The following is a 27,925-nucleotide window of genomic DNA, read 5'->3' on the forward strand; positions in this document are numbered from 1 at the left end:
ATGTGACTTGCAACAGTCTTTTTGTGTAAGAATTCCCTCTAGTGGCAGAAATCAGATGGAGCAAAGCAGCAAGTGGTGTCAGTGAAGAAAACACCAAATGAAGGAATTAGATTTTGCTTAATGTACAGTGGTCTTAAATAGAGCATGTAGCAGTCTTCCCTCATAGTGCTTCCCAATGAGACACAGAAAGTTCTTTGTATTCTAGCAGACGAATACAGAATACAGGACTTTGAAGACGTGTAGCTTAGGGAGGCATTACAAACATGTTACTAGTAAAACAAATATTACTTGATTTTTAAGACAAATTATTTTGGTATGAAAAAGGAAGTACAATATTTTATACATGCACATTTGTAAGCATATTAAGGTAATTGTTTCTTTTTTTTACTTGGTGAGAATAAAAATTTTACTTCTTATTCATGCTCTCCTGTGTTTTCTTGCCTTGCAGAACAATGACACTGAAGATGAGGAGAGATTATGGCGAGATCTTATTATGGAAAGAGTGACAAAATCTGCTGATGCGTGTCTTACTGCTATCAATATTATGACATCACCAAATATGCCTAAAGCTGTATATATTGAGGACGTCATAGAAAGAGTTATTCAGTACACAAAATTTCATTTGCAAAACACTCTCTATCCTCAGTATGATCCTGTGTATAGAGTGGATCCTCATGGTGGTTAGTATGCTAAGAAGTCTTTCCATATTAAAAGCTACAAAAAATTTCATCTACTGTATGATGATGTAAATGATATGAGTTTCTGGAATAAGATTTTTTATATGCAACTTTTATACTGATAGTTCTTATCACATTCAACATCCTGAATTAATGCACTGTGTTAGTCTGAGGATGATGTAACATAGAATAAAAGAACAATTAAATGTGTCATCTGAAGAACTTAGTCATATAGCACCTTGGTTTACTGCAACAATGTCGATGTAACCAAAGTATTTAGGATAAAGTATTTAGAAGTTTGAAGTTCAGCTGTTGTGTATAGTTATTATAGGTAGGAATAAGTAATTTCACAGTCATAATCTCCATGTATATAATGATTTATTTCAGGGAAAACTGTTTAGCTTCTAGCCTTTCGTTTTCATGTACACACCTACAGATGCATGGCTCCAATTTCAAGAACCTTTCTAAAAATCTCAGGTCCAGAATTTAGAGTAATTATGAAAAATAATTATCATGTGAAAATCTTGTTTTCCCACTGATGCTACTAAGTAGTTTTTCTAAATTGCTTTTGCAAAGCTGTAGTTATTTTGGGGGCACTCTTTGAGGAAGATTATCTTTCTAGTATTTGAAACACTGAAAACAATAATGAATATATATATTTTATTTTATAGGTGGTGTTCTAAGTTCAAAAGCAAAACGTGCCAAGTGTTCCACCCACAAGCAAAGAGTTATAGTGATGTTGTATAACAAAGTTTGTGACATTGTCAGCAGCTTGTCAGAGTTGCTAGAGATACAGCTTCTCACTGATACAACTATTCTTCAGGTAGCTTTTTTCAGAATTCCTGTCCAAAAATGTTAGCTTTGCTTTTCCTAGAGTGAATGTAAAGTATGATTGTCTCAGTGACTTGAAGTTTGTAATCAGTACAAGCTTTTGAATTCTTAACATCAGAGTGACTAGTTTGTTGTGTAGTATGTCATCTGCATCTTCTCTTGTACACTTAAGAAAAGTTTAACTTGATTGTATTCAAGTATAGAGTAGCAGAATCATTTACACTGGAAAAGATCCTTAAGAATATCAAGTCTAAACTGCCTAGTGCACCACTAAACCACATCCTTAAACATCATATCTACATGTCTTTCAAATACCTATGGAGATATTGGCTGAACTGCTTCCATGGGCAGCCTGTTCCCATCCTTGACAACCCTTTCCATGAATAATTTTTTCTTAAAATCCAATCTAAACCATGCCTGGCACAATTCATGGCCTATTTCCTTTGTTTTATCACTTGTTAGCTGGAAGATGAGACCAACCTCACCTGGCTGCACCCTCCTTTCAGGGAGTTGTAGAGGACTATAAGGCTTCCCCAACCCTCCTTTTCTCCATGCTAAGCGGCCTGATAATACCCCCTCAGCCACTCCTCCTAAGACCTGTGCCCTAATTCAATAACTATTTGAAAATAATATGAAGTAATGGTTGAATGCCTTACCTGCTGAATTAATAACCTGCTTGTGAAACTGCATGAATACCAGTTTGTTAGTCAGATATACTTTAAATAACTTCTTTCCATTAATAGGTGTCATCAATGGGAATAACACCTTTCTTTGTAGAAAATGTCAGTGAGCTACAGTTATGTGCCATCAAATTAGTGACTGCAGTAAGTACTTTTTAATTTATGTGTTCATGTACCTGTACTTCTGAGAATTCTTAGGACATTTACATAGGCTGTATTTTTTCTCTGGTAGAGAATTGGAGTGTAGAATTAATATTATTCTTGCACGTTTTTACAGCTTGATATCATAATATAGAAACAGTATTATATCTACCTGAGCTGCTCCTATTTGTAGAGAACTTATAGAAAGAAATTGCCTACTTCAAGAAAAAAGCTTCTCAATTTTGGTTGTCATTTAAACACAAACTCCTTCCTCTTGCCTGTCCCTTTTTTTATCGTAAGAAATCTTTTTTTTTTGTAACCTTAAATCTTAACTGTGTGACTTTCCTTGTTTCCTGTGTTAAGATTTGCAATTATGTAATAAGGCATAGAACTAGTATGGTATTTCTGTGTAATAGAATAAATTCTTTTCCTCAGAACGGGTGACTATATGAAAAAGTCACAGGACAGGTAAAATATTATTTCAGGAAAAATGTAGTGGAATACAAATGTCCTTGTTCAAGTGGGAGCTTTCCATCTTTGTAAGGATTATATACTTCAATATTCTGCCCAAACAAAAGGGGAGGCAAAATCAGCAGTCCAGACCCTGTAAATTGAAAGAATATGTCATGTCAGGCAAGCGTTTAAGCCTGGCATATAAAGTAAAACTGTTTTCTCAAATGTACTCTACAACTTACCTGTGTTCATGTTAATTGTGTTACCCCAGTTTTTCTTTGTACTGAGAGAAAGAAATACAAAGTCCAAAAACTCAGTATTATAGTGTTTGACTTTATAGTGTGTTATATCATTGGCAAAAACTTTTTAAATAGAAGGTATTTTCAAGACCTGTTACACGTTTATGTTACATAAGGATTTTTTTTGAATCTATATTTGGAAAAGTTTTTATGTATTTTATAAGGAAATGCTTGAATTGAGAAAGCATTCAATTAAAAATCCATTAAAAATAAGGTGAATTATAATTTATTAAAGTGTCATGTGAAGTGTATGCTGTCATATACAATTATTTACAATATATTTTAAAAGCAATATTTTATGTAACAATAAATCATTGTCTAATAATCCTGTAACTATTAAATAGGTGTTCTCCCGGTATGAAAAACACAGACAGCTAATTCTAGAAGAAATTTTCACTTCCCTTGCGAGACTACCAACTAGCAAGAGGAGTTTGAGAAACTTCAGGTAACTTCTGACATAAATTAATAACTGGTAGGCTGTAGCATGTACAGTTTTGTAGATGTAGGATTTTAGGCTTCATTGATAACTACACTGAAAATATGTCTCTACAAGCTGCACTTTTTACAGGTTGAGATTTCAAAACAAATTGTTTGACAAATGTCTCGTAATAATTGCTGGGCTTTATGCTATCACTTTAGTCCCTATTTACAAAAATAATTGAAATATCTTTTTATTTTTCTCACTAAGAATGTGAATGGGTGTAATGTTAGTATGCGTTGAGAATTATTTTTTGTTGGTCAATTCTTTAATTCTGTTTGTATGGAGTTACATAATTTCTTCAGTATTAAATCTTTATAGGAAAATTCTGGCTGAATTTCTTTGAGGGTACACTCAGAGCACTCTTTTCAAGAGGAGAATCAGTTTCATACCCACATCATCTCATATGTCAGGGTTTACCAACTTTTCATGCTGTTAAGCGTAGCAATAGGTGGTACTGCTGGTATATGTATGGGCAGTAAACTCATACTTTTTCTGAGTTTATGTTAGGGAAAAACAGACTTCTTACCAACTTAAGACAGTTGCCTGCTGAAGTTTGTACTCCGCTGTGCTGCTGCAGATTATCGTAGGTGTAGCTCTTGTACAAGTCAGTCTAGGTCATGGTCATTTATTTTCTGTTGTTTAAAAGTCTTACACATTTCACAGATGTTAAGTACTACAGAAAAATTATTATAGCAACAGTTCAGTATGTTTTGTTGTGTTGGAGAGGACATGGTATTATACATAATAAGCTTATTATTAAGTATTTTAGTGGTGTATTAGGTGTTTATTTTATTAAATATTCCTGTGGCTTTTTCGGCTAATGAACTGTGTGCTGTTTCATTTCACCTCTTCTGTGCGAGAACAATACTTCCTGGTTTTGTTAGATCAAATGTTACACTGAATAAAAATAAGCAAATTACTAGATAAATGTCTATAATGTAGATTTCTTGCTGTGGTAATAATTTTTGAGAGGTACTGCTTAGGAACAAAAAATTTTCTTGTGTTTTGTCCTTTTTGTTTAGTTTCAGTGTTAATACTGTCTTTTCTTATTAACAGGTTAAATAGCAGTGACACTGATGGAGAGCCTATGTACATTCAGATGGTAACAGCACTAGTTCTGCAACTTATTCAGTGTGTGGTGCACTTACCATCAGCAGAAAAGGATTCTAATTCAGAGGAGGAATCAAACAAGAAAGTAAGATATTTTAAAAAGCCGTTTTTATGTGTGTGCAGAAATGACTTACTTGCGTTCGTAGGTATAATACGTTATTACACTGCTCTAGTAATCAAACATTATAATTTTGTCTGCTTTAATTTTTTGATGCATGAAAAATGCTGATCTGGAAGTTATAGATCTATGCTAAAATAATAGACAAATGTATCTTGTTATTTTTAGGTGGATCAAGATGTGCTTATTACTAACTCATATGAAACAGCCATGAGAACAGCACAAAACTTCCTTTCTATTTTCCTTAAGAAGTAAGTACTGTTGCATTCTTTAGTGTATTGATGAAACCAACTCCAAATGAATACATCAGGACAAACCTGACCACTGAACAGTGAAAAATACCTATTCATAAAGTTGTTTTTAATAATATATTTTATGGATGCCTAAGAGAGCTTCTTGCCTAGACAAAAAGTTTATAGAAGAGAAATTCTGCAGAGTGTTCTTCATACATTTAAGAATCTGTCTCACAGTTCATGTAGGATTCCTTTATTACATGTCTCTTACTTATCTGAAGCCTGAAAGAGAAAGCTGAGCAAATATTTAAGTGGTGAAACCATATTGATTCAGTCATCAGATATAAAAAACCTAAAAATTACTTTCATTTAGCTAAAGTTAGGAATGTCAGTAGCTCAAAAAGGAATAAAAAATGTACCTGAATTAACCATAGGATTGCGAAGAGTAAGTCTGTAGGTTTTTATTGTATTAATTTCTACACTTAATGCTGAAAAGCTATTTAATAAGCCATCTAGCAATTGCATGATTTTGATGTTAAACTTAGGGATGACATATAGAAGTCAAAAAGTATCAGGTATGTTAACTTTTGGGGTTTTGGTTTGTTGTTGGTTTTTTTTTTTGGTTTTTTTTTTTGCATTGACTGGAACCTTTGTGAAGCATAATACTAAGATGTCTTATCACTATCAGATAAATGAAACCAAGCTTAAAGAATATAAACATTCCAACTCTTAAATATCCTACTCTAGCTTCATTTTTGTAATTCTACCTACTTTTTCTGTACAAGTTAATGCAGACTTCAATGCAAAGCAAAAAATAAAAAAATCTTAGGAACAAAATTCTACTATCATGTATTAGCTGCTTTATTTCCAGTGCAACTGGAAAAGTTGCACTTTCTAAATCTATTTTTAAGCTATTTTTCTGCAAATGAATAAAACAAATTTTCTGCTAGTATTTCAGATTTGTTTTCTTGGAATTGCATAAAACTGTTCTTTTCTGATTAAACATAGGATTACTTCTGTTTACATTAGAAGAAAACCATATATGGCTGTTAAATTCATTTACAAAAAGCATTTTCTTTTCAACAGGTGTGGCAGTAAACAAGGGGAAGAAGATTACAGGCCACTGTTTGAGAACTTTATTCAAGATCTTCTTTCAACAGTCAATAAACCAGAATGGCCAGCTGCAGAGTTGCTACTTAGCTTATTAGGAAGGCTATTGGTAAGGGATTCTTGGTTTTAACTATATGAATTCATTTCTTATTACAATGAAGACTTGTTTATTTCATCTGAAACTACTGTAGGAATGCTTTCCGATTGTTGACACGCATGCAGCATATAAGGATTTTCTGGCATGTATCACTACTATGTAATACATAAATAATAAAATTTTGGTTAGAGGATCACTCATATAGAACTTGTTAAAAATTGTATGTATAGTTTCTCGTGGAAGTCCAGTTCCACTAGTTGATTACATTTTCAACATAAAAATGTGTCATTGCATAGCATCTAAGAAGTGCATATATTTATTTGGAGTAAAGTCAGCCTAATATAGCTGTAGTTATACATATTAAATATCTTCTCTGGACTATTCCCTTAGCACAGAACCAACTAAGAAAATAACTGAGTGGTTTGGTTTTTTACAACTACAACAAATGCTGATGACATTCTAGAGAATGGGAATGTTTTTGTTTGTGTGTTTTTTGAGTGTTGCTCTTCAGTATTATGTAATGTAATTAACACAGTAATTTGAGCTGCTTCTTGAAAAAATATTGTATGGTCCTGTTCTTGGTATAATGTAGCTTTATATTTGTGTGAATAATGAGGAGGTAGCACTATGGTGCTTAAGATCTCTGCTGTTGAAGATCTGCTGTGCTAGTTGTCCAGTTTGTTTAATGAAAATATATATTTTAAAAAACTCTAACAGACATATTTAGAGAGAGAGAGAGAGACCCAATAAAGAAAGAAGCATTAATATAAAGTAAGTAATGTGTGTGTGATATAATAGTAAATTACATATTTTTATGCAATATGGAAGTTGGGTGGAAGTTTTAATAAGGTAAAGCAATCTTTTGTGAGAAGAATATCAGTGGCATAAATATTTATTTTTAAATGTCTATTCTGCTTTTCTTAGGTTCACCAGTTCAGTAATAAATCTACAGAAATGGCATTAAGAGTTGCATCACTTGACTATCTTGGAACTGTAGCAGCAAGACTGAGGAAAGATGCAGTCACTAGCAAAATGGATCAAGGATCTATAGCCAGAATCCTCAAACAGGTGTGAGAGACATCCATGGCAGCTGGATGGAAATCCGTCCATTCAAATATTTGAAATTTTTAAATATACTTGAAAAATTGACATGATGGAGAATCAGTCTTCATTCACTGTTTAGGTTTCTGAATCAAATATACACAATTTATAAGTATCACATTTGTTAGCTCATGTCTTCCTTGCACCATTTCTGTAGTGATCATATAAATCAATTAATTACAGTGATTAGCCAGTTTTCTTGTGACAGTACTGAGGAAATCGTGGAGCAACAGTTGGCTTCTATCTTAAGAGGCCTTAAATATACATATGAACCTGCATTTGCTATTGCAAAGTGAAACCTGAGCTTTTGATGCTCAAATACATGCTTTAGAGGGTTAATCTATTAGTCTTGTAAGGTTAGTTTTTATGTGGTGTAATTTGAGGGTTTGGGGGGATTTTGGTGTTTTTTACTGAACTTGCATATGTGTTTGAGTGGGTTGATGCTGGCCAGATGCCAGGCCCCCACCCAAGCTGCTCTCACTCCTCTCTGCAGCTGGACAAAGGGGAGAAAATTTAACAAATGGTTCATGGTTTGAGATAAGGACCAGGAGAGATCACTCACCAAATATCATCGTGGGCAAAACGGGATCAACTTAGAGATATGAAGGGAATTTTCTACTAACCAAATCAGAGCATGATAATGAGAAGTAACATAAGCCCTTAGAAACACCTTCCCCACCCTGTTCCCTCCTTCCCAGCTCTACATCCTACCCCAGCAGTGCAAGGAGACAGGGAATGAGGTTTGTGGTCAGTTCATCACCTGGGGCTTCTCTCACTGGTGAGGGAGAGGAGTCATTCCCCTGCTGCACTGTGGGGTCCCTCCCATGGGAGACAGTTTTCCATGAATTTCTCCAGCATGGTTCCATCCCATGAGCAACAGCTCCCTGCGAACTGCTGCAATGTGAGTCCATCCCATGGGCACCAGTCCCCAGTGGGTCACTGCTCCCTGTGGTGCAGTCCTTCAAGGACAGGCTGCTCCAGCCTGGCAGCTGGGCCCCTCTCCCTGGGTCTCCTGTGGGCTCTCAGGCACCCACCTGCTCTGGGGTGGGGCTCATCCCCAGGCTGCAGGGGCACAGCTGCCTCACCATGGGCTGCACTGGGGCGGCAGAGGAATCCCAATTCCAGTGCCTGGAGCATCTCCTCCCTTTCCTTCTCCACTGACCTTGGTGTCTGCAGGGCTGTTTCTCTCACATGCTCTCACCCTGCTCTTCTCTGGCCACCATTACATCTGCACAATAACTTTTTTTTTCTTTCTTCTTGAGTACATTATCACAGAGACATTACCACCATTTCTAATTGGACCAGCCTTGGCCAGCAGCACCTCCATCTTTGGAGCCACCAGGGACTGGCTCTGCTGGACATGGAAGCAGCTTCTCACAGAAGCCATCCCTGTAGCCCCCCCAGTACCAAAACCAGGCCATGCAAAGTCTTTCATTAGAGAGCGCATATTTGGATTTCTGCTAATGCTGCTCAAAATCTGCAGGGGTGGCCACATATGCTAAAGCAGTGTATGCATTTGGGCTCTGTACAGTACATAATATAAGAAAATCTCGTGTCCCATGTGTCCTTTTAAAAATGGGGACTTCCGTATTTCTTATGGACTCTATACATTTCTCCCTGAACTAACTGTTCTAGGATTTCCCTTTCACTTCCCTGAAAATACTACAGATCTGTTACATTTACATTATAATGACCATTAGATTTATATTGAAGGAAAAACTTTACAGGCATTCAATTAAAGAATTGAAGTCATCTACTCCTTTATGAGGCTGATTCGTCCCATAATTTTTTTCAATTAGAAAATTCTACAACATACATTGTCAAATCTTTATCTCCATGGCATAATATAATTTATACTTCTGTATACTAAGGGATTATAATTCTCCACTGTTGACAGTGATTCTGACAATTTTACATTATACTTCGTGAGGAAGTATTTCAGAAGAATCCTTTTCTCTTTTGTTATCCTCAGAAGTTGTAATAGTATTGAAAAATATCCTAGAAAGATTTATACCTGAGCAGTCACCTGAACTTTTCTGTTTGGTTTTGGGTTTTTGCAGGATCAGGTAGTTGCTAGGCATTGGCATCTGCAGAAAATAAAATTGCTATGGGCAGTTGGGTGATAAAAACATTTTTTTCAGTTTCTCAGGAGACCTAGCATCAGTAATGGTAGACAGTACCATCCATGCATTGTTGGAAGGTGTGTACTATGCAGTACCATCAATCAGGGTAGACTGTTGTGTTATTTATAAATTTGTAAGAGAACAATGAGTACAGGACAGCTGAACTTCCCTTTCCTGTTCAGATGGCAAGAAAATAAGATGATCCATTGGTAGCTGTTGTCATCAGAAACTTAAACTAGTATTTCCATTCAGAAATTAACTCACACCTCTACAGATTTTTCTTTCCTGCTAAATTGAATACTGCTGTTGGATATTTTCTTCTATACGGTGATACTATTACCACAATATTTGTCAATGATTGATAAATGCATATAGTGCTCTCTACTATGGCTTGGACCCATGTTTCATAGAATAGGTTTTAGGGGAAAATCTATTCTGTTTTGACATTTTCAAACATATATTTTTTTAGAAATAGATTGTCTAGTTTGTTTGAACACTTGTGCATGCTTTTCATGTTTATCTCTTGATACGTTGATGTTCTGGGCTTGTTAATTGTACCTTTCTCCTCTTGCTGATGCTTGCAAGCTATATTATAGCTGCATTTGTGTCAAGATTCTCAGTCAGTGCTGTTAATACTGAACTTAAGATGGTTATAAGTTAGAAATTTCATTGCTGAAGAAGAAAGTTTTCTGGCTGAAGAATTTTAAGCCAAAAATTATTCTTCTGCTTTCATTTTGATTACTGAATATGATTTGTTACAGGCTTCACAGTTTGTTTGTTCTAGTTTTTTTATTTGTTTGAAAGTAGCTAGGCAGTTAAGCATCAATTACCCTTATATTAATCCAGTTATTTGCAGAATTTCAAATTTATCAAAGGCTGGAATATCTACTCACAATTTGCACATATGTCAGAGTGTTAAATATATATATATATATATATGTGTATATATATATATATGTAAACCTAATCAGTATTATGTCTTGTAGGCATGCTTTGAAATCTTGAACTCATTCATTTTGGAGTAAAAAAAAATACCTTTTTCTGCTGTAATATCAGCTAGTGCAAGGATCTGCGTGTTTCAGTATAATATTGAGCAAATAAAAGTGGTTTATGGGTTTCGCCCTTTTTTTCTTCCTCTGTGACAGAGGGTCCTCATGCAAGATCGTAGAAGGAAAACAAACCAAATCAATCAGTCTTAAAACCAGTCTTACTCTTCTCTTAATATTTTTTTGACTTTTTAACTAATTGGTTAGAAAAATTATTAATGCTCTACAATTATGGAACAACTGATTTGAGTGTATTTTATATGTGGACATGCAGATTTTAAGATGGTAATTATGACTTTGCAATATTCTTGTTTATAGCTATCTTTCTACTTCTGACAGGTTTCGGGAGGAGATGATGAAATTCAACAGCTGCAAAAGGCTTTACTAGATTATCTGGATGAGAACACAGAAATTGATGCATCATTAGTGGTAATTTTCGGCTTTCTTTCAGTGACATACTGAATAAAATGATTTTTGATTGTGCATATTAGTGCTTCAATTAAATTGTCACCCTAACATATACTGTTGATTGTATTTTCCAAAATAATGTTGATGCATTAGATGCATTCCCTAAATCTCATTTTAAATCTGTTAATTTTCTTTTTCTGTATCTGTTGGTTTTGTTTTCTGTGCATCCTGCTCTATTTCTCCAGTTTTCTCGGAAGTTTTATGTAGCTCAGTGGTTCCGTGATACAACTATGGAGACAGAAAAAGCAATTAAATCTCAGAAGGATGAGGATTCTTCTGAAGGAACTCATCATGCAAAAGATGTTGAGACCACAGGACAAATCATGCATAGAGCAGAAAGCCGCAAAAAGTTTCTTCGCAACATCATTAAAACTGCTCCATCTCAGTTCAGTACATTAAAGTATGTTTCAGTACCAGTTACTTCTTTATTAGCCATGCATTTGATGTTTTAAGTAATTTTTTTGTGAACACATTCTGATTAACACATGGAATTTATTTCAGGATGAATTCTGATACTGTGGACTATGAAGATGCATGTTTGATTGTTCGCTACTTGGCCTCTATGAGGCCGTTTGCCCAGAGCTTCGATATTTATTTGACACAGGTAAACTGTGCTGGAAGTCTTAGTATAGTGAGGCATGGTTGGATTCTGATTCCAAACACTTTCACAGCAATGTTCCATATCTGTCTGTTGTTGACCAGAGGTATTTACAGGCCATGATAACACCATGTACATTCATATTCGGTACTGATGGCATAAGTTATGAGGTTTCTTTTTCTTGCATGCATTTTGCATGTGCACACATTATTTTATTTATTCATGTATGACTGTGGCAAAATCATTGTATGCACACAGTCAGAGGATCGTTACAAAGTGTTGAAATATTTTTCACAGCTTCTGTAAGGTGCTTGCTCCTTTGGTAGGATTAACTCATGAAATTGAGCGTAATTTGATTTGAAAGGAAAAGCTAGACTGGCCAACTGTTTGCAGTCCATGTTACTGTCGCTTTGGAAGCTGCTGTTTGACCAGTGTAATTTCTTGCTTTTTATCGGAGAAGGGGCACTAACATATTGGCAGAATTACATGTTTGAAATTCAGTACTAGTTTAGGTTGCACTGCTTAAATTGATCTGCATACAAAGCCATTTTTAGAGTGCCCATATCCAACATTGCTGTTAAAAGAAACATGGTGAAAGCTGCAACTGGATGACAGAAGTAGACTTTAAAGTTAAGAACCTTTTAACCCATCTTCGAGAACTAGCAAATCATGGTAAATATCCATGTGCAGTTTTCAGTGCCATGAAACATCACTTACATGCACCTTTTTATTCTCTGAGAAGATAAGCTCAGCTTTTAGGTATTATTATTTTAGTGATATTATTTGTATGTTATTCTGCTGCATTTTTGCTCTTAATTATAATTTGCTACCTTCCCAAAACAATTGAATCTTTGTTTTTGTTCTGTTCTAGATTCTGCGTGTACTTGGTGAAAATGCAATTGCTGTTCGAACAAAAGCCATGAAGTGTTTGTCTGAGGTTGTTGCTGTAGACCCCAGTATTCTAGCCAGGGTAAAAAAGGAAATATCTACCATGCCCATATCATCCTTAAAATAAATCTTTATTTCTTAATCTGAATCTTTGTTTCATATGTTCTTTTTAGCTGGATATGCAACGAGGAGTTCATGGGCGGCTGATGGATAACTCCACTAGTGTACGAGAAGCAGCTGTGGAGCTGCTCGGACGATTTGTGCTCTGTCGTCCTCAGCTTGCTGAGCAGTATTATGACATGCTGATTGAAAGAATTTTGGTACGGTGACTTGTGGTATTTATGGTAAAATAAGTGGCATTGGAAAATTTGGTTTTAACTGAGCATATTTAATAAATTGGAATTGTTTGAATGGTGAGCCCTCATGCTTTTAAGAGCAACCTTGTAAAATGCACCACTTGCTTCTAGGGAGGCTTTATTACATTGAAAGGTAAACATCTACAGAAAATTGTACTGCATCAGGACCAGGGTTACATTCCTTTTGATTTCATTATTAGTGCTCAAATTAGCTATGTCATGGTTTAAGCCTAAATAGAAGTTTAGCACACACCACTCAGCTGCTCACTCAACCCCCCACCTCTCTTACCCCCACTCTGGTGGAATGGGCAGGAGGATTGCTGTAAAATTTGCATGTTGAGATAAGAATATGTAATAATTGAAAATAAAGTAAAATACAATAATAATGATAAATAATAATAGTGGTAATAAAAAGGAGACAAACCATTGATGCACAAAGCAATTGCTCACCATCTGCTGACCGATGCCAGAGCCCCATTCCCAAACCTAGATTGACTGTGCTTCCTGGTAACTCCTGCCAGTTTATATACCAGGCATGACATTCTGTGGTGTGGAATATCTCTTTGGCCAGTTCAGGTCACCTGTCCTGGTATGCTCCCTCCCAGTTTCTTTTGCCTACCTCCTCATTGGCAGAGCATGAGACAGGGAGGGGGAGAAAAGGTCCTTGATTTGGGATAAACACAACTTAGCCAAAATGAAAACATCAGTGTGTTATCAACACCATTCTCATTCTGAATCCATAACACAGCACTATAACAGCCACTGAGAAGAAATTAACTCTACCCTAGCTTTAACCTGGACAAGATGAAATAAGGAATTTTGCAATGTATTTGAAGTCTGAAATATGGATCATTGAGGGCAGCTTTTCTATGCTATTTTTATATGCTAGCTTTTTTGAAAGGCTTAGAGTTTTTTTACAAAAAAAGTGGAGGTCGTGTCTAGGTGTTCAATGTTAATTTAACTGTAGAATAACATTAGCTCATAGCATCCATGCCAGGATTTTAGTCAAGTACTACACATTTGCTATAGTTACAGGATGAAACAAGTTTGTGAAGGCTTTTGGAGGTAAGTAGGTCACATGCATACAATACTGCATAAAGCAGTTAAACCTGACATTCAGATTCAACAGATTTTTAATAAGGTGATACGAAGTGGAGCTCCTCCTACCTCTTTAGATGAAGCTTAGTAAAATGAAAAGGACTGCTTGCATGTATCTTATCCATAAGCTTTATCCAAAGGCTTAAAGTATTGCTATCCAAATCTATAGGGAATCTCGTGTGTTCCAATACAGTAGCTAAAGCATCACTGCATCTGGCTTGTAAGCTCTTGAGTTAAGAAGTGGACTATACATTTACAACATCATGAGCTCTTAAATAGGAGAGTATAGATGGAGAAAGTGTTCCAGCATTCTGGGAACTCAGCCAGGACTTTTAGAACAAGTAATGCTAAGCTTTTTTCAAATGCATTCCAGAAGATTTTAATTGCCTTTTCTAAATAAGTTTTGCAAGTCAGATTGGGTGATCTTCAAATACTAATCTGTATAGAACATAAATTAATGTTTCTGAATTGTTTTCAAGAGTGCAATTCTTTCTCTTTACAGGATACTGGTATCAGTGTCAGAAAAAGAGTCATAAAAATACTTAGGGATATCTGCATTGAACAACCAACATTTCCCAAAATTACAGAAATGTGTGTGAAAATGATTCGGAGAGTCAATGATGAAGAAGGCATTAAGGTAGAATGAAACATATCCCTCAGAATTTTAGTTATTGTTACTTTAGTGGTTCCCTATTTTGACCAAACAAAAGAAGTATTGCATTGCTCCTTTGTAATAATTATGAGTTATGAATTTTTAAGAGCAAATATTTTAGCTTTCTGTAATGCTCTCTTGACTTATTTCTCTTTCTTTTCTATCCTCTGTTTTCTGTAACTTCTTTCTGAGAATTGAAATATTTTAAATATTTTCCAGAGATTTTTTTCTTCTTGCAAATATTTTCTCTGGTGCTTCTCTTTTCTAACAAGTAAAATTGGCATATAAAACTTACTTCTGCAAATTAATAAATTTTAAGTAAAAATTAACGACTTGACATTAATATATGCCATATATAATTATTAAAGTTATAAACTATTTATCTGTGCTAATTTCATATTAATTCTATGAAGCAGTTATTCCCTCTAAAATGTTGCTTATGTGCTCATACTCTACGCTTTGTGTGGTGTGTGTTTGCAGAAGGGCACAAACCTAAGATAATGTGTTAAATCGTGAACCTGACGATTATTTTGTTTAATTTGATAAAATAATTTTAAAATTTTTGAGTCATTAGGGATACACCTGTAATAATTTTGTATCACACTCTCCGTAAAATTTGAAAACTTTAAAGCTGCAGCAGATATTTTTACCTCTTGAGGTACATTAATGTAAAGTGGCTTTCTGAGAAGACTCTTAATCAACAAGTAGATAGCCAAGGTGCTGCTGGAAATGGAGGATGACCTTGTTATCTCTCCTTCTTCCTTCTACTTTTCTAACAATATGAGAAAAAATGGGGCATTAACTTCAATGTGATTTTAACAATTCCATTAATGAGAAGTAATTTGGAATAATTTTTGTTCACTTGCATTCTATTCTGTATTGTCCTCCGTTCAAAAACGTTGGAAGGGAATATAATTCCTATATTTGAGTATAGAGACTTGGTTTCTCTCTCTTTCCCACCTTGTCCCAGCTGTTTTGTAAACTAAAGGAACCTACCACTGCTGCTGAAGTTCTGCTGTAGGAATTGTTTTTTCAGCTGTCACCTTCTCAGCTGTGTTTTCCTGAGGAATACCAATTAGTGCGAGAAGGTGGTAACTTTATTTCCTGTAGCATCAGTTCCCATTGTTTCATTTTGCTGAAGTTTGACTTGAGATCACTATAAGTCCTGTAATAGTAGATCTGGGTCTGTCTCAGATAACATTTCCTACTACAGTCTCACTTAAGTTGCATAATTCCTTATGAAATGGCACAGATCATCAGCAAATCTATTGTATGTGGATGTATTAGAAATAATACTTATGTGACAATATAAGTTTATTTATTTATGCTAATATTTTATTTTCCTTCAGAAATTAGTAAATGAGACATTCCAGAAGCTCTGGTTTACTCCAACTCCACACCATGACAAAGAAGCAATGACAAGGAAAATACTAAACATCACTGATGTGGTATGTTAAACAAATTTTATTTGTGTGCAAACTTCAATTTTGTTTTTAGTATTTTTGAAATATTATCTGTATTTTTTTGAACATGATAATTTGTCAGATGATTTCCCTTTTGTATTTCCTGGCATGAAATGTATGCCAAAAATATTCATGTGATTGAGCAGGCTGTAGGAAATTTTAAACGCTCACTAATCTGCTGGCAAGAATAACTGTGACCACAGTATATTCAGGTTCTATCAAGTACTTGTTCAGTTAAAATACAACCAATTTCTATTGTATGTAACATTCTGCAGGAATTGCTAGTAGCAGCATATAGTTAAGCCTACCTAAGAACTTGTCTCTTAAAAGAAAATTTTCCTCAAACAATTGATAACCTTTATTTGGCAAGGTTAATAAGCTTTTTTAATAAATATAGGGTCATGTTTTTGCTCAGAGTAAATTGGTGTCTGCATAATTGTATTTTAATTTTTAGGAGCAGCAAATTAAATAGCATATCTCCAAAATAACCAAAATAACAAAAATTCCAGATAAAAATGCTTTAATTTGTAGTGAAAATGTGTTGTATAAAACCACCGTGCTGAAAAAGTGTTTTAATATCAATTATACAAAGATGTAAATCTCAAATAAAAAACTCACTTCATTACTTACAGTTTAAACCTTCATTCTGCTTTACAGTATTTTTAAAAATTACAGTCTAGTTTGCATTTTTGCTGTCTGACAAGTCAGTCAATTTGACTTCAGTTTAATTCTCACTTCTCCTGCCAGTTTTAATTTGAAGCACCTGTGTGCTGTTCCTCGCATACAATACCAGTGAAGGCTTGGTTTGGTTATATAAAAATATGTGTATATATACACATAAATAAATAAATAAATATGTGTGTGTGTATACTTCTCTCTGGTGCCCAGTGTCTGGACACAAGGGAATGGCCTGAAGATGTGTCAGGGAAGGTTTACATTGGATATCAGGAAAAGGTTCTTCATCCAGAGGGGGTGGTTGAGCACTGGAACAGGCTCCTCAGGGAAGTGGTCACAACATCAAGCCTGGCAGAGTTTAAGAAGAGTTTAGGCAATGCTCTCAGGCACGTAGTGTGACTCTTGGAGTGTCTTCTGCGGGGCCAGGAGTTGGACTTGATGATCCTTGTGGATCCCTTCCAACTTGAGAGATCCTGTGATTCTATGATATACATGCATGTCCATTTTCAAAGTGTCAAATTTGTACTTAAATTTGTACTTAAATTTGTGCAAAATTTTCTACAAAACAGAAGTTTGTCTTGCACTTAGAGACAAGTCACCAGTAAAGCATGTAGGCTTGTGTTTGAAATTTGTATTTGTATGAAATACAAATTATAGAGTCACTTAAATGGTGGGAGTTATTTTTTGAATGTAGAAGACAGTTTCTGGTCCCCATTGTTCCTAATGCATATGAAAATGTATGCATGTTTACTGTTCTTTTGAGATGACATTTGTATTGAAGTAATTTTTCCTCATATGCCTTTTTTATTAACCAGTTTATTCTCAAAAATACTTATAGGTTGCAGCTTGCAGAGATACAGGGTATGATTGGTTTGAACAGCTTCTTCAAAATGTAAGTAAAAAATTTTGAATGTATAGTACAATCATTGTTAGAATTTTAGTATTCCTTTTGCTTCTAAAACACATGGAAGGAGGGGACTCCAAGAGCAGTCCTACAATAGAAAAATTCAATTCCTGCCCTTTAAACATTTGACCTTTTTTTTTCTATCTTTCTCGGTGCAGTTTTCTTTGATGCTAGTTTCTGTCTTTGCAAATGATGTCTTAAAAATACTTCACTTCTTGGTTTTGGGATGAGTTTCATGTGTTTGTTTTTAATTTCATTGGTTCTTCAGTAATGACTGACATAACACAAAGTCCACAGCTAAGATACTTAATTCTGAAATAAGGTATCTAGTAATGTAGATTTTTTTTAAACAGTAGATAAGTGTGTTTTCACATTCATTGTATTTTCTACACAATTTATGGAAGCAGTGAATCCTCAGAGTATAAGTTACTTCTGCATTATATTCTACTTATATCTAATACCGATATTTCTAAGAAGTTTGCTTTGTTTATATCTCTTAAGTCGTGTTGTCATTCTGTACATCTTGCATGCACTGGTTAATTTTCAAGCAAAAAAATCCTTTGATTTGAGTAAATCAGAGCCTCTTCATTAAGAGCCTCTTCACTGAAGAAAAGGCTATAATACAGTCTCGATCCTTCTTAGATAGTAGAAGAATCTTCATGGACACAATTTTAGTATCCAAAGTCATATGTAAAAAGTTTGAATAAAATGTTGACACACAGGTATGATAGATCCTTATTTGGTATTTTAGCACAGGGTCAAAAACATTTCTTTTGAATTTGCTCTTTATTTCTCTAAGCATTTAAAAAATCTTCTAACTCCTGTTAGTTTCTGCATTATTTCATTAAGCATAAAGCAGCTTTCATCTCAATGGAAAAATCAGGAGAACTTCTACTGATTTTTATTGCAGTTACTTTTTCTTTACTTATGTTGTATTTTTACTTCCCATAATTTTTTCTTCACCATGTACGTTTTATGGAGAATTAAATACTTTTGTAGTCTAAAATTCTTGTGTATCTGTAGTAATTGTTATAAAACCAGCATGTATCCTATGCAAATGAATGCAGCTTTACACTAAACCATTTTCTGTTTCATCTGCTACAGCTGTTGAAGTCAGAAGAGGATGCCTCATATAAACCTGTGAAGAAAGCCTGTACTCAACTTGTTGACAATTTGGTTGAGCACATTCTTAAATATGAAGAATCTTTATCAGGTAATATTATTTAAAACTCAGGTAAAATCCTTTGAATTTTTTATGATACTGTAATAGTTGTTCAACTCACTTCATTGTAAGAAGTTACTGTTCCAGAATTCCTGTTACAAAGCTGATTGTAATAAATCATTGCTCTTAAGTTATGAAATTTTGAGCACTGTGTAATAATAAAATCCCTAATCTTCACTAGCAAACCACAATAGGAGAACTACTTTTAAAATAACTTGTTCTAAATTTCAGATCACTAAAACCAAAACAAACGTGGCAAATTTTGTTTGCATTAGTATGTTCTACATTATAATAGGAATCATTAGCTGGGCTAGTCTAACATTTACAGTAAGGAGTTTAAAAACTAGTGATGTCTTTGATGCATCTTCACTTCTTTTTGAAAGTGTTTTGTGGTCTCTTACAAATGTTAACACATTATGTTCCCATTTCTAATAAGAATATTCTGTTTTGATCTTGAAAGAGATGCAATGAAAGAGCTACTTAAACAGTAGGCCATATGTTTTTCACAGTATTTGGTCTTAATATCCTTTGTGTATTTTCTAATCTTTTGCAGATTCTGACAATAAAGGTGTGAATTCTGGTCGCTTGGTTGCTTGCATAACCACTTTGTTCTTATTCAGCAAAATAAGGCCCCAGCTAATGGTCAAACATGCCATGACCATGCAGCCATACCTGACCACTAAATGTAGTGTAAGTAGAGAAAATCAGTCTTTTGTTTCTCTAGATAATTGAGCATGAAAATGAACATTGGTATTGAATACTTGATGAAATTTAAGGTAGGAAAAGAAAATATAACATTGTGGGGTTTTTTTATGGGCATCATAGCTTTGGAACTTACTAGATCCTTTTGAAGATCCCTGTAGCTTCTAAGATCTTCCTCACCTTCTACCTCCATATTTTACAGCCAAATGAAACTGCAACTCTTTCCCAGGTTTTCTCCTATTAGGAAATAATTTCTTAAAATTTAGTTTACAGTCACAGTCTTAAAAGTAGTTAAATATTTAACATATGAGTCATAAGACTAAGGATAAGGTTCCATAAGATAGAGTGATCTAATATATGAGAAGAAAAATGTCTTACTCCATCCTCTTCTAGACTTCATCTCTCACTTCTCTAGCTCTAGTGCTCTTGTATTCCTCTGTAAGACATTGTAGAGAGCGCTAACACTGAAAACCTCCCCAGCTCAGGTCTCTGAATCCTTGCAGTGGTTTCCGCCATTTTAATCTGGCACCCTGATCTGCTAGAAGGAGCAGGGCAGGATCATGCACCCGTGGCTCAAGGAGGATGAGCATGGGTGGGTGGCAGCAGTTCCTTTCAATAGGTAAGCTGCCCAGGGCAGGCTTAAGGGGTAATTTTCACCAATGTAGGTTGTAGGTACAGCCTGGCATTTTCCAGCCATTTTCCACATTCTCTAGGCACATTTACAACAGACTCTTAGAGCTGCTTCTGAACAAACAGTATAGGAAAGAGTTATCTAAGTATTTACTTGCTGCAGCTCCTTTAGTGGGTTGCGTATGGTTTGTATTTACACATGGTTGAGATGAATCATAGCATTACCACTGACAGCTTGAACATGTAAAATGGCTTGATACTAGCATTAGGGATTTATCCTGATTAGCGAGCTGGATTTGTCAAAAGTCCATTTCTAGCAGGATGTCTCTTTAATAGATAAATATTTTCCATAGGTTCCACACTTAATATATACATACAGTCACAATAATGCAAACCAGTAGTAATTTTAATTGTAATTTCTACACTTGTGCAAATTATTACCTTTTGTTTAAGGTGCATTAAGTCATAGCACAACTTCATGTTGTTGCTGATACCTGTTTTCAGGTGTTGTGTTCCTAGTGTGCATATCTCAGGAAGAGTTCCTAGATTTCTTGTAGGACTGCAGAAAGTTACCAAACCCAAAGGTTTTCAGGTCTGATGCAGCCTTTGTAAGAGGTATATCCTGCTCATCCAGACTTTTTTCCCCAGAATACCTGTAGTAAATAGAACTAAATTTCATAGTAATACGTCATTTAATAGCAGGTATAAAATATATAAATATTCTTTTAGATGTTTACCAAATAACTTAAATAAGTTGGAGTTTTCAACTACCAGTGCATATTAATAGTACTTAGCTTATCCATGGCCAGAAATGTTAAATACCACAAATGCTGTTTTTTCAGACCCAGAATGATTTCATGGTGATCTGCAATGTTGCAAAAATCTTAGAGCTTGTAGTGCCACTAATGGAGCACCCAAGTGAGACCTTTCTTGCCACTATTGAGGAAGACCTCATGAAACTCATCATCAAATATGGCATGACAGTAAGTTTTTTATTGCTACTATTCTACTGATTCCATTTCACATGTCTTTGGTTTAAAGACAGTCTTGTCTTTATTATGAAGATAACTTTTGAGTCATGAAAAATCAGTGTACTTGGTTTACTGGGGTTTGCACTGGTTTTGCTGTATTTTAATGAGTTTGAGCAGATTTTCAGAGCAGCCTAGGGACGGACATCCCATGATATTAGTTAGATTGTTAATTTTAGTTCAGCATAGGTTTTTCCTGCATAACTTCACAAAAAGCTCAATTTAAACTTCTAAATAGATAATTCATTTGTTCTTTCTTGCTTCTAGGTTGTTCAGCACTGTGTGAGCTGTCTTGGGGCTGTTGTGAACAAGGTCACTCAGAACTATAAATTTGTGTGGGCCTGTTTTAATAGATACTATGGTAAGTAAAATCATAAAAAGTAATTGTCACTTGTCAGTATTGACTACAACTCTTATCTTAGGGATATACCACAATTAAACACTGTGATAAAAACTTTTATTTTACTGCAGGTGCACTTTCTAAATTAAAAAATCAACACCAAGAAGACCCCAACAGTACAATACTTACTGCCAATAAACCAGCACTCCTTAGGTCACTTTTCACTGTTGGAGCACTGTGTCGGCATTTTGATTTTGATCAGGAAGATTTTAAGGGCAACAGTAAGGTAAAATAACATTTATTCTCATGTCTTATAATGAATGCTCCGCTTTAATTTGAAAGCACATTATTCCTAGTCCCCCAAAACTATATATTTTTCCATAATGCATATGGTATAGCTTTCTGGTTTTTAATACATGATTTTGCAAGGACTATGCAGTGAAGTTGTGTTTCTCCTTTTCTTTTTGATAGATATGCTTTTTATAAAAGATTAAAAACATCTGTTTCATCTTCAAATGGCTATTATTTTTGTTTTAATTTGCTCAGGTTAACATTAAGGATAAAGTACTTGAACTGCTGATGTATTTTACAAAGCATTCAGATGAAGAAGTACAGACAAAAGCCATTATTGGTCTTGGTAAGAAATATTAATAGTTTTTTTTATTCTCCTCTGGTAAAAATCCATATGTATCAGTAGGAATTCATGTATTTGTGCAGTCACAAGAGAGTTCACTTAAAATCAAAACTTAGTCTGTATTTTTTTTGAGAACTGGCCATAGAAAAGCTGTCAAAGGATTGCTAATTGCATAATTCTGCAGCAGACTGGGTGCTTTTGACAGTGAATGCCTTTTGATGTGTGACCAGGTTGTAGAGAGCAGCAAATTTCCAAGGTAATGAAGATGTTATTTTTTTTCTCCACATGCAAGTATGTTTTAACTCCAAACCTTGTTTTTCAGTCTACAAGGTAAAAAAAGATGGAAAAACTTCGAACATTTTAGGGGTAGGAGCAGACATTCTGCAGGAGTCAAGGGAACTCTGCAGTTCATAGTAGCTGGATGGCCTTTGTGGGATTAATGTGTTATTTCAGTGATTTGCAGTAGAAAATGAACTTCCACTGATTTAGGGACAAAAATCTTAAATTGGAGAAAATCTTGTTTGGGCTGATTGGTCTTGGTTTCTAGAAGAGTTCAGTTCATGGTTATTGTTTGGTCTAAAATAAATTGTCTCCGAGGCATGAGAGCCTCCATTGTATGATTTAACTGTGGACAAGAATTTGCCTCTTTGTGTTGCTATTTAGGTGGCTTTTCAGATATCCTACTCTAATTCAGGCTAGTGAGGGTTCTGAGGATAAGGATCAAGACTGAATCTTCATTTCATATTCTATGAGAAACCATTTCAGGCAGCTGAGCAGGATTAATGGCACTGGAGTTGCCTCTGTTGCAGGAGCAATGCTATGGTTCTCTGGACTGCTTGAAGTTTTTCTAGGCATTATGTCAATGTATACGACACTTAACTACAGTCCAGTCCAGTTTAATTGCACTCTACAGAATATTGCATGTGGGGTAGTGTCTGTATTCCTAACCATAGACATGATCACTCTGCTCATGGATATAGAGTATGTCACATTTGCCAAAAATGTTTCTGAATTATAGACTGAACTGTGATCCGTTTTGTCAGTAGCCATTTTTCAGATTTTTTTTCTGCCTGTAAGCGTGTCAGTCTTTATTTTAATTAAACCTCACTGTTTTCAGTGATATACTGATTTCATCCAAGTACTGATTCTGAAGATAGCTGTTGTGTATGTGTGTATGTGTATGTGTATGTGTATGGAGATGTGTTAGAGAGTGCAAATACCCACCTCAGGCTGGTCACTGAGCAAAGTTTCCGAACTCATTCAATGTTTTTGAGCAGCAGTATGGTGAAAAGGACTAGCAAGCTAACTCAACATTTATATATGGTGAAAAGGGTCATGTGAAGAGTGAACGTTCCTATTAGCCTGTCACTTTAGTAGGGACACTCAACAGTTTTAGCCTTTGCCTTGGGATGTGCCACTGCTGTTGAGGGATTAAGCTTAATCCTAAGGTTAATAATTGTGGTTATGCTTCTCTTCCAGATGTATACTTGCAAAACAAGTTGAGGATATAAGATTTTGTTAATAAATTTAGCTAAACTTTTAAGTATCTTAACAGTTAATATTTTACTCAACCAAGTTCAGTGCTTACTGTAAAGATTCTTAACAGAGTGAAAACAAAGGTGTGAAGAGAAATGGTGTGACAGCATCTCTCAGATGTTAATTCAGTCCTTAAAAAACATATAGCAGGTGCCTTTCATCTGCTATGACAGCCTCTTATGCCAAGTAAGAGTTCTTCCCCAGTTAACTGGGGCTGGAAAAGTAAATATTTCCCTGAAAATACTGGTGGTTTAGACTTCTTAAAGCGAATGAAGAAAAAAGCTTTATGAGTCATTACACATATGGCCATGTGCCATTCATTTTCAAAATTAACCATAAGAAATGGGTTGGATTCTGCACAGAGGTGGTCAAGTTACAAACACCAATATAAACTTTTATAGACTGCACAATCATACCACATAGTCCAAAGACACCATAATTCCTTTTTCTTCTCTTTTTCCCTTCATCTCACCTGCTTCTCTGCTTCTTGTTTTGGGACTGAAATGAGATCTGAAACACACTGAGGGCTTGCCTTGGACTTAGCCTTTATCTACATTGTCTTTTTGTGTGTATGGAGCCTATTTTAAAAACTTGACTCAATCTTCCCTCTGTTACAGCTATTTTTATACATTGCTTTTGCAATTTTATTTGCTTTCCTTTTTTCCCTTGTTTTTCTTTTATGTTCCTATATATTCTGTGTGCTCATTTAAAATCTGAATTTTTTGTGGTCATAGAAAATGCATTTAATGTCTGCTTTTCCTAAACAGTCTTAAAAAAATGAAATCGTTAAATGTAAATTAAATTAGGATGTTATGTTCCCATTACTGTTTTTCTAAGATACTCAGTAAGAGTTTGTCATCAGCACTTCTAAATCTACATACATTATTTAAAATGGTATACACTACCAGTAATTTAGAAAAGTTTTTATTAAATGCAGACTTAAGGACAGCCAGTTCCTTGGCAAGGGTAGCTACAGCTAAAAACAGTTCTGTAGTGTGTGTCATCCAACACACGTAGTCTTGGGAGCACTTCAGACAGTCCTCAAGTGAAGAGTACAATAGGTATATGAATAGTGACAGCAAGAGCTATAAATTTTACTGTGTTCCCTGGAGATTATTTTTTCTATTACAGTGTTAAATACTCATGATATTTATCAATTTTTCCACATTTTCTCTGCATCCATATGAGTCACATTTTACAGTTGCAACAAAATGTTTGTCTCTAAATGTATTAGAATGTCTGTATTAGAAAAGTAACAGATAATTTTTGGTAATGTTCCTTTCTTGTTCTTGTGATAGCTCCTAGTCACTGAGATGCAGGCCACTACACTGGACCTCGTTCCAGACCTGTATAACTTTCTGTGCAGCTGCCCTGGGTCAACACTGCATTTTATCCATCAAACAGAGTTGTGGTTAATAGAACTGATATGGCTATCAGAACTCCTTGTAAGCAATGGATGGCGTCCATACGGAAGCACGATACTGTTTGGACTAGAAAAAGCCATGCTGCTGGGAGGAGATAAATGTCATACCTTTCTTCTGAAGGACTTAAAAAGCAGAAATACAATTTCTAGATTATAATAATGAGAACCATTTCCTCTTTTCTCCACCCTTAGGATTTGCATTTATACAGCACCCAAGTTTAATGTTCGAACAGGAAGTGAAGACTCTGTACAACAGCATTCTTTCAGATAAGAATTGTTCCGTAAACTTAAAAATCCAGGTGTTAAAAAACCTCCAGACCTACTTGCAGGAGGAGGATACACGTATGCAGCAGGCAGATAGAGACTGTAAGTGCTGTTCTTCTGTGCTCATGAGCCTTGCAAAACCTGACTTTGTTGCATATAGTTACTATATATCTGCACCGAGTCACTTAAAATTGAAACCAGATCAGTAGTGTTGTACCCAAAGTATGATTTAAAAAGAGGTATATGCATAGATGTATTGTTTACTTCCAAGATGTATAAATACTGGAAGCAATCCAGAATTCATAATTGCTGTAATGCTGGTAATAATAATTTTTATCAAAAACCCCTCTAAGTTTAATTTGCAGATAAAAAAAATAAATACTACATTTTTAGAAATCCTTTATTAAGGAATTAAGACTTGAATTAAAATTTTGTCTCTCTAGTTTTTTATATATATTTATACATTAGCTGTTCTGCGTTTCATGAGATCATAAACCTATTTTAAGACAGCTGAAATGTGTATTTATTGTGAAACTTAAAGATCAGCATATATCAAGTCATGGCAAAAAAAGTGATTATATTATGGTGAGTGTGCTATTGCTTTTGTCCTTTTTACAGGGAAAAAAGTAGCAAAACAGGAAGACCTGAAAGAAATGGGTGATATTTCCTCAGGGATGAGTAGTTCCATCATGCAGCTATATCTCAAACAGGTCCTTGAGGCTTTCTTTCATAACCAGTCCAGTGTACGCCACTTTGCTCTAAATGTCATTGCACTGACATTAAACCAAGGTCTCATCCATCCTGTTCAGGTATGATAGGCTTTTGTGGTGGGACTTTCTTTTATTCATGTTTTTAGAGGCTTTCACACTTACTATATAAATTTCCAGGTTCTCTCTTATGTTACAGTCATTTCTTACCTGTAGCAAGAGGCCTTTACAGAAGATATATTTTGAAATCTGACTTATGTTGTTAGCCTATGAGATTCCAAATGCTTTATTATCTATTTTTGGATTAAAATGTAGAAGCCCAAGCAGTGCCTAAAGAGCATGTAGATACGTACTTTGGAGCATATTTCTGTTACAACTTTGAGGTATATGCCAAAATGTTTTCTTTGTTTAATTCTTTATCCTGTGTCAGCTTGCTTCCACCTCAATCCCTATATCCTCCAAACAATATGGAATTCCACAGTCAGTGTCAGAACTTCAATCATCATCTCCATCATTCTTTGCTTGCACAGTGTTTTGTAATTAATTTTTGATACTGCAACCACTGCACATGTTCAGTCATAAGTGGTTGTTTGGGGTTTTTTAAATGCAATTTTCTGTATTTTAAATTGACTTTAGAGTTTGAGAAAAAGGGAAATACTACCTGACATCTCACACAACTTTGTGAGAATGCTGGTGTCTCATAGTATTTTGTTCTATTTACTTGAAAAAAGGGTAGTAAGTTGCATAGACCATCATATTCTAATTTCCGCAGTAGAAACAAAGAACAAAAACTGAGAAAGAGGAGGTACAATGCCTCTAAATAATCATTTCATTTGTTTTTCAAGTGCGTGCCGTACTTAATTGCTATGGGCACAGATCCAGAGCCCTCTATGAGAAATAAAGCTGACCAACAGTTGGTGGAAATAGACAAAAAATATGCTGGGTTCATTCATGTAAGTAATTCTAATTTAACATTTTACAAAATACTCTTATGTTCTCTAGTGTTTTAACAGTTGAATCTGCTTCAGCTTCAGAAAAAGAGTATAAAGTAAAAGAATAAACAGTAACTGTAAGCAGTTGTAGAAGATGACTCTTCTCCCTGTTTGGAGATTTCTTTTCTGAGAAACAAAAAGGATAATATATTTTGAAATGTCTCTTCTAGACCAAAATTTCCTTTAATTTATGATTCACAGTAATGTTTTCCACACTAAATAGTACTTAAGAGCCTTTATTTTATAAGAGGTAAGGACAAGTGTTTCATAATGTTTAGCAGTGATTTTCCTGTATCAGTGGGCTAGAAAAGAAAACACCATGTAACAGTCAAAAGAAGTCCTTAGAGTATATATATTAGAGTGTGCAAGTCACCAAGGCTTTATAAATTATAATCTAAGCAGAAGGAGCATAGGAAATATCTGATGAACCTTGCTGAAAGGAAAAACTGAGGGCTATGTAAGGATGTGGAGTTGTGGCATAGTGCCAGATCTGCTTAAGTTCTGAAATTAGGCTGCAGCATTCTCCTTATTTTGGAAGATCGCAGTCTAGGTTCAGTGTGTGTCCTATGTTGTAGGACTTCTCACATATCCTTCCATGTATTCCACTGCATTTGGAGCATTGCACTGTTGGTGGCATCCAAACAAATACCTCATCCATTAGGTGAAGGCTAGCAGTTGGAATTTGCTGTGTTAGGCAGCTGGGATTTAAGGCAGCGTATAGACACATAGACAACTTTGCTGGACAGCAACAGATGTAGTATGAGGACAGTTTGATATGCAGCCTAACTAGAGATTCAGTGTGTTCTGAAACAAGAGAAGGATCACTGAAGTGAGTAAAATCAACT

General features: G+C 35.1%; 1 protein-coding gene across 10 annotated transcripts in view; it reads left to right on the forward strand.

Moving 5' to 3' along the window:
• Positions 1-27,925, forward strand: part of NIPBL (NIPBL cohesin loading factor) — a 141,421-nt gene that overhangs the window by 104,372 nt on the left and 9,124 nt on the right. For all 10 annotated transcript variants that reach the window (XM_069002177.1, XM_069002180.1, XM_069002178.1 and 7 more), the window contains 25 exons: positions 449-680; positions 1,349-1,500; positions 2,252-2,332; positions 3,426-3,526; positions 4,619-4,757; positions 4,959-5,041; positions 6,110-6,242; positions 7,155-7,298; positions 10,840-10,929; positions 11,154-11,368; positions 11,470-11,572; positions 12,438-12,536; positions 12,628-12,774; positions 14,411-14,545; positions 15,910-16,008; positions 17,537-17,590; positions 18,707-18,815; positions 19,378-19,514; positions 20,999-21,139; positions 21,452-21,545; positions 21,656-21,810; positions 22,071-22,161; positions 25,310-25,483; positions 26,000-26,190; positions 26,934-27,041. In XM_069002177.1, coding sequence (XP_068858278.1) covers positions 449-680; positions 1,349-1,500; positions 2,252-2,332; positions 3,426-3,526; positions 4,619-4,757; positions 4,959-5,041; positions 6,110-6,242; positions 7,155-7,298; positions 10,840-10,929; positions 11,154-11,368; positions 11,470-11,572; positions 12,438-12,536; positions 12,628-12,774; positions 14,411-14,545; positions 15,910-16,008; positions 17,537-17,590; positions 18,707-18,815; positions 19,378-19,514; positions 20,999-21,139; positions 21,452-21,545; positions 21,656-21,810; positions 22,071-22,161; positions 25,310-25,483; positions 26,000-26,190; positions 26,934-27,041 — 3,207 coding nt within the window. The remainder of the gene's footprint in view (positions 1-448; positions 681-1,348; positions 1,501-2,251; positions 2,333-3,425; positions 3,527-4,618; positions 4,758-4,958; positions 5,042-6,109; positions 6,243-7,154; positions 7,299-10,839; positions 10,930-11,153; positions 11,369-11,469; positions 11,573-12,437; positions 12,537-12,627; positions 12,775-14,410; positions 14,546-15,909; positions 16,009-17,536; positions 17,591-18,706; positions 18,816-19,377; positions 19,515-20,998; positions 21,140-21,451; positions 21,546-21,655; positions 21,811-22,070; positions 22,162-25,309; positions 25,484-25,999; positions 26,191-26,933; positions 27,042-27,925) is intronic.

Source organism: Aphelocoma coerulescens (assembly GCF_041296385.1).
Source record: "Aphelocoma coerulescens isolate FSJ_1873_10779 chromosome Z unlocalized genomic scaffold, UR_Acoe_1.0 ChrZ, whole genome shotgun sequence".
Classification (NCBI taxonomy): domain Eukaryota; kingdom Metazoa; phylum Chordata; class Aves; order Passeriformes; family Corvidae; genus Aphelocoma; species Aphelocoma coerulescens.